This window comes from Myotis brandtii, unplaced genomic scaffold (assembly GCF_000412655.1).
Source record: "Myotis brandtii unplaced genomic scaffold, ASM41265v1 scaffold138, whole genome shotgun sequence".
NCBI lineage: Eukaryota > Metazoa > Chordata > Mammalia > Chiroptera > Vespertilionidae > Myotis > Myotis brandtii.
The window spans coordinates 1,404,337-1,412,054 of NW_005354915.1; the positions used below are offsets into that span (position 1 = coordinate 1,404,337).

At 54.2% G+C, this 7,718-nt stretch overlaps 1 protein-coding gene across 1 annotated transcript in view; it reads right to left on the bottom strand.

Moving 5' to 3' along the window:
- Positions 1–7,718, bottom strand: part of EFCAB6 (EF-hand calcium binding domain 6) — a 169,581-nt gene that overhangs the window by 62,002 nt on the left and 99,861 nt on the right. The window contains exons 16-17 of the mRNA XM_014535127.1: positions 7,437–7,604; positions 6,013–6,181 (exon numbers count right to left, since the gene is read on the bottom strand). Coding sequence (XP_014390613.1) covers positions 6,013–6,181; positions 7,437–7,604 — 337 coding nt within the window. The remainder of the gene's footprint in view (positions 1–6,012; positions 6,182–7,436; positions 7,605–7,718) is intronic.

Consider the following 7,718-nt stretch of genomic DNA (forward strand, 5'->3'; position numbering starts at 1 on the left):
GGTTAATGGGGGTAAAGGGGACATCTGTAATACTTTCAACAATAAAGATTTTTTTCTAAAAAGAAAAATAACTTTATATTTTGAAAACAACTACACATGAATTATTCATCGCAAATTCCTCCTGCTCAGCCTTCCATGAAAACATATGTGATGGAGAGTAAGGAAGTGTCTGTAGGCAAATGCTTCACAGCCTGGAGGGTTGGGAGGCGTGGTGGGGGGAGAGGCCCCCTCTCCGCAGGCGGCCTGGCCCTGGCCCAGGCGCACAGTCCCCTCTCTGCGCAGAGCGCAGCGGTGGACCAGTCCCAGGACGTCTCCATCTCCAGAAGAGACCCTGAGCACCGCCCCAGCACCAGGGCCCCTTCCCAATGCCCCCCTTGCCTGCTCGCATCTCTAAGATGAACACAGCAGCAACCCACTAGCTCGATCACAACCCTTGGAGGCAATTTGCAATACAACATAAGGCTAAACGGCACCATTTATAAACAGATTTCAAAACGTTTAAGCATTCAAGTGGTGTCCTTTGGTCTTTCCTAGGAGGCATTTCCCTGAGAAAGTTCCTCAAAGCATAACAACCTGTGGCCTGGCACATTCTGATTCGCCAACTAGTCCCTGCATCCCCGGGATGTCATTTCAACGGTGGACCGATTCTTCCTCGCGAGACCTTGGCATTCCCTGGGGTCAAGGCTGGGCTCTTGGTGAACAGGCGCTGTACTGCACCTCACTGGTTCTGAGTTCATGTTCCTTCTCACCGAGAAAGTGACTCAGCTCCGCCCAGCTACCGCAGGGCCTCCGTGAGAGCACCCCCTGGTCCCCAGGTGTGAGCAGCACAGGTCCGCGAGGCCTCTGCACCCCTCCTTTCTAAGGGCTACCATATAGACCCTCACTTCTCACAGTCTATTGAGAGTGAACAGTGAGCCACTCCAGATAAAATGCAGGGAGCGTGTGGGTCTCCCCCCCACCGTCCTTTATCCTCACTTGTTACAGCTACTTACCGTATAAACCCCACAAGACAGTGTTGTTTACCCTAAACATCCTGTTTAAATTAAGAAAAATAGGCCTTCTGTTTAGTCGGTTATTCACCATTTCCAATGTTCTTTATTCCTTCATGTCATCTGAGCCGCCACCTAGTTTCAAATTCCTTCAACCTGGAAACTTCCTTGAACGCTCTATAGTGACGATCTGCTTGTAATAAGTTATCCTTGTGTGTTCGTATCTGAAAACACCTTTAGTTCCCCTTCTTCCTAAAGGAGACTTTTGCTGGATGTAAATTCTGGGTGGAGACACTTTTTGTTTCCTTTCCAGCAAGTTAATCAAAGGTATTGTCCCACTGTTTCTGGCTTCCACTGTTCTGATGAGCAGTGAATGGGGATTCAAAACCTTGTTCCCCCATTTGTAATATGTCATTTTCATATGCTGCTTTTAACATTTCTTTCTTGACCTTGGCTTTCAGCAGTTTGTCTGCGATTTTGCTTGTATTTATCTTACTTGGGTTTTCTGAGCTTCCTGAGTATACATTTAGTCCTTTTACCCCAAATTAGGAAATTTCAGCCATGATTTCCTCACACGTCTTCCTTTCCTTCTACGACTCCAGTAATTAAATAAATGCAAAATGGACTAAGTACTCAAGTACAAGACTAAGACTGTCACCGTGTATCTTTTAAATTGCCAGCGATATGCTGCCCAGCAGAGATTTACTTTAAATACTGAGCACCCAGAAAGTGTGAAATAAAAGGATAGAAAAATATATTCTCTGCTAGCACGGATCAAAAGAGAGCTGAAGTAACTGTGTTATTATCAGGCAAAAGGCGGCTGGCAGGCAAGCAGCATTGCTCTGAATCCGGAGAGTCATGTCATAACTGTAAAGGAGACAATTCGCAGGGAGTTGCAGCGAGCTATGTGTACCCAATAATTTAGCTGCAAAGCGAACAAAGCAATAATCAACAGAATAAGAAAGGATCTCACCAGACAAATCCACAGTCCACTTCCATACGCTGCTCTAAACAGCTAGTGGAATGTGCAGGCAGAAATCTGAATAGACTAGAGAAGTTCTGGAGAACGTGATTAAGGAAATAGGCCTAATTGACATACTCAGAAAACTGAAGGTCCGTGAGGGAGTGAGCACACCTTTTCGAGTGCTTATGGAGCATTTGCCAAAATCATCTGTGTGTTGGGTCATAATCCAAGGCTCACTATCTCAGAGGACAGCCTGAAGTCACTTAGACTTTAGAATCTGTTCTCTCATCACAATGGAATCAACTTTAAAATTGATAATAGAAGGTAAATTAGAAAATCCCAACTGTTTGGACATTAGACAATGCACTTAAAATTAAGCTTTGGAAAAAAGAATAAACCACAAAGGAAATTATAGATATTCTGAACTGAATGATAATGAGGATATGATATACCGAAACTTGCATGATATGGCTAAGCCTGTACCTCGAGGGCAATGTATAGCCATCAATTCATACATTAGAGAAATAAAGGCTGAACAGTAATGATCTAACATTTCATCTCAAGAAATTAGAAAAAGAAAAGCAAATTAAATCGCAATGAAGTAGAATGAAGACAATAATCAAGATAATAGAAATAAAAAAATAAAACAAATATATGAGAGAAAAATACCAATAACAATAAAGTGGTTACTAATAAAACTGACAGACTTCAAATGCTTCTGGATAGGATGGAGTAATTGATAGCAAGCCAACATTCAAAAAAAAAAGACCACAACAAAACACCTGAAAAAGCCCAACCCATTACAAAAACTAAAAAGGTACCAGAGAGCTGGGGAAGCTGTGCTGTCACAGGGACTGAAGTTCCCAGGTGAGAAGGACCCTGCAGAGGCCCACTGAGGCCATGCAACTGCACTTTCCCTGGGAACAGCTGAGGATTCTGGGAGTGGACTTGAGCCTGAGAAACAGAGCTGGGCCGGCCGGAGGGCCCCTCTAGCAGAGCGTGCGCTAGGTGTGTGGTGCTAGGATCTCGAACTTGGAGATGGAGGGGGCAGGCTCAAACCAGGACTGGTCCCCTCCCAGACGGGGCTGACCTCTGGAACCACTCAGGGCTGAAGTCTGACACCAAAGTTGACAAGTTTTAAGAAGCAGCCGGCAAGGCCCCACGCTGTGGTACTCAGGCCCACCCGGGAGAGAGGCCTGGCAACCCCAAGGCAGAGACGGAAGCCTAGAGTTGTGGTCAGTGGACACCAAGTCTGGCGACTGCTCCTGCGGTTGTGTGGGGCTTGGACCAACACATCTGAAGATGTGAGGACCTCGAACGCACAGTTGGACTCCCCCTTAAACCACCTGCAAGATTAGGAACATGTCCGTAACAGGAAGCTAACGGGCGAGGACTGCTCATCCCCTCCCCCAACCTGGCCTCCGGAACAGGCACTCCATCCGCTTCCCATGACCGGGCTGGAAACCCCATGAGGAAGCGACGGTAGTGGGGTGGGAAGGGCATGAGGATCAGCTGGGGCGCAGGAGGAACACCGGCTCCTGAGCTGGCCGGGCCCTGCCTTGGAGGGATGAGAAGCGAGGAGCCAGAGCCTAAGAATCTGGGGCGCTGGCCGGGCTGTGACAGACGCTGCTGCCCTAAGGCACGCCCGCCCGGGGCTCTGTGTTTGCTGACAGCTCTGCCGCCCCACGTCCGTCTCCAGAGGCCTCGGCTGGGACCCGGGGACCGGCCTGAGAAGGGGGTCTCCACCGCGCTCAGGGTACTTATGAGGGTGACGAATAACAACGTCGCACAGGAACAGCCGACTACAGGGAACGGGAGTGGGAAAGCGTCCTCCGCTCCTGGCGGATGGAGTAGCTCAATTAGGCTAATTACTCAATTAGACGAATCTTGACGTCTGTGTCCTTGGGTGTTTTGTCATTTTATGTTCCCCACGGGTCACCGTCACCAAGCAATCAAGCCTCTTCCATCCGCGTTCCCCATGTGGCGCGGGCCCCTGCCAAGTGCGCAACAGGCACCCTCCCGTGTTTCCTGACGGAGTTTGACAGACTGTTCGCCTGCCCAACCTGTACCTCTTTTTCTCCCGTGGAGAGAACCGTGCTTCTCCTGGAGGTGGTCATGTTCCCGGCCCAGAATATTTCTCTCTCTCTCTCTCTCTCTCTCTCTCTCTTTCTTAGTCACACACACACTCACTCACACACAGGCCTGGTCCATAAGAAAAGCTGCTGGGAGAAGCTTCTAAGATGCTGTTTTAAGACAGAAAGACTTGTCTAGCTCAAGCCTTTTGCCCCTCGCTCTCGCCTTCTTTAGGCCTGAAACCTGTGTGGCGGCTGGTGCTCCAGCTGCATCTTGCAGGCACGGGGCTGACCTGAAGGGGAGAAGGCTGGAAGCAGCCTGGGCTCTGGACACTGCAGAGCTCTGCACGGACCCTGCTCAGGCAGCTTCCCGATCCTCATCACAGAGAGAGAAATCGCAGCCTCCGATTTCACACGCTGTTGGGGGAGTTTGCTGCTCATTCCGCATGTGATGGAGGGAGAGAGAAAGGAAACATATGCAGGGAAGAAATAGGAAGGTTCTAGATCGCCCTAGAGTTCCAAAGCAGTTTCCTGCACCACCACCAGCTCTCGACTCATCGTTTAAATAAAATGCCATTAAAAACGCGCAGCAGTCACAGCCAGGTGGCACAGGCGCCAGAGCAGTGAACTGGGAAGGCCCCCTGGGGGGGAGGACACGGGGGACAGGGTGTGCGAGAAACGATGTAATGTATGGGTGACACGCTCAGACCGGGTCTAGCAGGAGCCCAGAAAGCACCGCACCTTCTCCTGCCCCCGCAGAAGTCACACATTGAACCGTGAGAAGCACACGAGCTCACGAAACCCCAACGGCTGCCTCGGTAAGGACGGTCCCCTCATGCGAGGTCACTGGTGGCCTCTCAAGTTAAACAGAGAAAAGGAGACAGGTCACGCGTCCCCGCTGGACTGGCACAGTGGGCGAGCCCCCGACCACGCGGAGCCTGTGACTGTCCTCGGCGAGGACGGCGGCTCGTGGGGGTGGGCGCTGACGCCTGCCTGGCCCAAGTCGTCCTGCAGCTCTCCCTCCTCTGCCGCCCGAACCTCAGTGTTTCCTGCATCCACCCTCCCACCACACCCATGTGCTCACATACCCTCAGGCCTCCGTGTCCTCAGTTCTGTCTGTGAGCGGAGGTGTGGGCTGTCTCAGCAGCCGGTCCCCACCTCTGTGCCACCAGCTCCTCCTCCTCCACCCGCCCGGGGGCTGCTGTCGGAGCTGGCACAGAAGACATGCAAAGAGCCTGTGACAGCGTCTACCGGGGCGGCCACCCCACACGTGGTAGCACTAATATAACGATCCCTTCTTGGAAATGTCTTCCGTTGCCTCCTCTGAATTTGTCCACACGGACACGGCTACACGTGAGTGAAATGCCTTCCTTGACAAGAGCTGACGCTGACTGGCGAGAGGCATCGGAACAGGAGTGTGAAGCAATCCTCGGAGCTGGTTTCTGAGAAGTCTATGCAGACCCTCCCAGCCGGGCCCTCTGGCCGGCTCGCCAGTGCCCACAGCACATGCCTGAGCTCCTCTCCTGCCCGCCTCTCCCCTCTCTGACGGGACAAGCCCCAGCGTCGGACACTCCCCCTGCAGCGAGGGGCCTGCGAGGCCTGGTCCCACCCCATCTGCCCGCGAGGGCAGCGTGGGCGCCGATCAGACGCGTTCTCTGCAGAAAGTGGCCGCCGACACTCCTGGCCGAGAGGAGCCTCTTCCGCCACGGAGAGGCCTAGGCGTGCCTGCAGCGAGGGGCCGGCGAGGCCTGGTCCCACCCCATCTGCCCGCGAGGGCAGCGTGGGCGCTGATCAGACCGTTCTCTGCAGAGAGTGGCCGCCGACACTTCTGGCTGAGAGGAGCCCCTTCCGCCGAGGAGAGGCCTAGGCGTGACCTGCTTTGTCCAGCCGAGAACAGAAAACCCAGCGCCGCGCCTTAGCAGCGCGTTCGTGACAGAGCAGCCGGCCCGCCTCAGGCAGAGACACAAACACGGGAGGCCCGTCCTACCTTCCTGAAGTTGCACCAGTTCACTCTGCCATCGAGATCCTTGCTGAAGTTGAGGAATTGTTTCTTGAACGCGGGGTCCTGCTGCTGGACCCAGTGCCGGAGCTTTTCCACCGCTTCGTCCTTGGTCACCGTCTTGGTCCAGGTGCTTTTGTCCTCCGTGGGCTTGGCTCTGAAATCACAGCAGGCACAGGTCCGGCGGGTGCTCCTTACAGACCCCCCCTTTCCATCCCAGACCCCCGCCCTCCCCCCGGGCCCGAGTGGTGGCAGGTGGGGGCAGGAGCCTCGGGAAGAGAAGGCTGCGCCTGTGTGTGAGATTTCCTCCTGCGCTCTGAGCTGGCTGGCCACGCTGGGTCAGGCAGGCGTGGGGGAATGCGACCCAGGAAATGAAGCTTCAAACAGGCTGCTGTGTGGCAACCAGGTCCCAGGGGTCATCACCCTCCGTGGGAAGGAAGGGCGCCACAGCCGCTCCCAGGTCCTTCCCAGGGGGGCGTGCAGAGTGAGGGGCGTGTGCGCAGAGGACAACGGCCTCCTCAGCTCCAGCAGCCTCTCGGCCCCGGGGGCGAGGCGTGGGGCCGGGACACAACCAGAAGTGAACCTGCCGCCTCTCCTGCGCCCCCGGCTCTGAGGAGCGCTCTGCTCCGCACACCCCGCATTGTAGGAAATGCTCAGCTGCCAAGACTTCCCTCCTGGTTTAGGGGGCAGAGCACTCACCTCTGAGCATTTAACCTGCTCTCAAAGGGCCACCTTTCTGCCGTTTATAACGCAGCTACCACCTGAACGGCTCGCACTTAGGGGCTCTTAAAGGGGACGGTGAAGTCTGCCGAATACTTGTACGTCTTACCTTTCTCTATGGATTTATTGTAAGCTATGAACAAGCAAGTTAGAATAATATCTCTTCACTAGACTAAACCTGTATTTTCCAAAATGAAGAAAGGCGAGGATGTTTTTAATAGGTTTCCTAAGTATGTTTCGTCATTACAACTCCATTGGCCACCATGTCGGGAGCCCTGCATCGCTGTTAGGGAGCGCGCCCTGGCGGAGGCGTTTCTGCAGGGAAGAGTGCGGGAGGGTCCGAGGGGGCAGAGAGCGGGTGAGGGCAGGTCTGTGATGGCCGAGCGGCAGCCGGGCCTCTGGGCCCGAAAGCCCTGGGTTCCGGGGCTGGGGACGGCCACGGACTTTGTGAAACTTGAGGCGAGTCCCCAGACCCCTCAGTGCCTCGTTTCTAGAATGAGTAGGAGAGTTCAGTAATCTCTAAGCTCTCTGCCGGCTCTACAACCCGCTGCCTCCAGTGCTGCGGTGACAGTCTGCCATCTTTCTTATCTAAATACTACAATATGAACACACTCATGTTTACACAAAGGTTTACTAACTGCCTGCCCCACGGCGCCGAGGTTCTCGCTGCGCCTGCACCTGCCTCTCATTACCTCTCGGCGCTCTCCGGCGGCGGCCCCTTCTGCCCGTGCTCGCGGGGCGGCCGGTCCTTCATGGCATTAGCTGGACGGGCGGCGGGCAGGCCCTGGACGCCCATGCTGGCCAGGAGGTTCTTGTACAGGACCTTTCCCGAGGCTGAATCCTTAAACTTGCTGCAGAGTCTGGATTGTAAAGGTAAGCACAACACGCCCGTTAGAACGGCGGAAACCAAAAGACGGGCCCTCCGTGCGTGGGCGGCGAGGGTGTGGGCACCTGCACCCCGCCCGCCTGGTGTG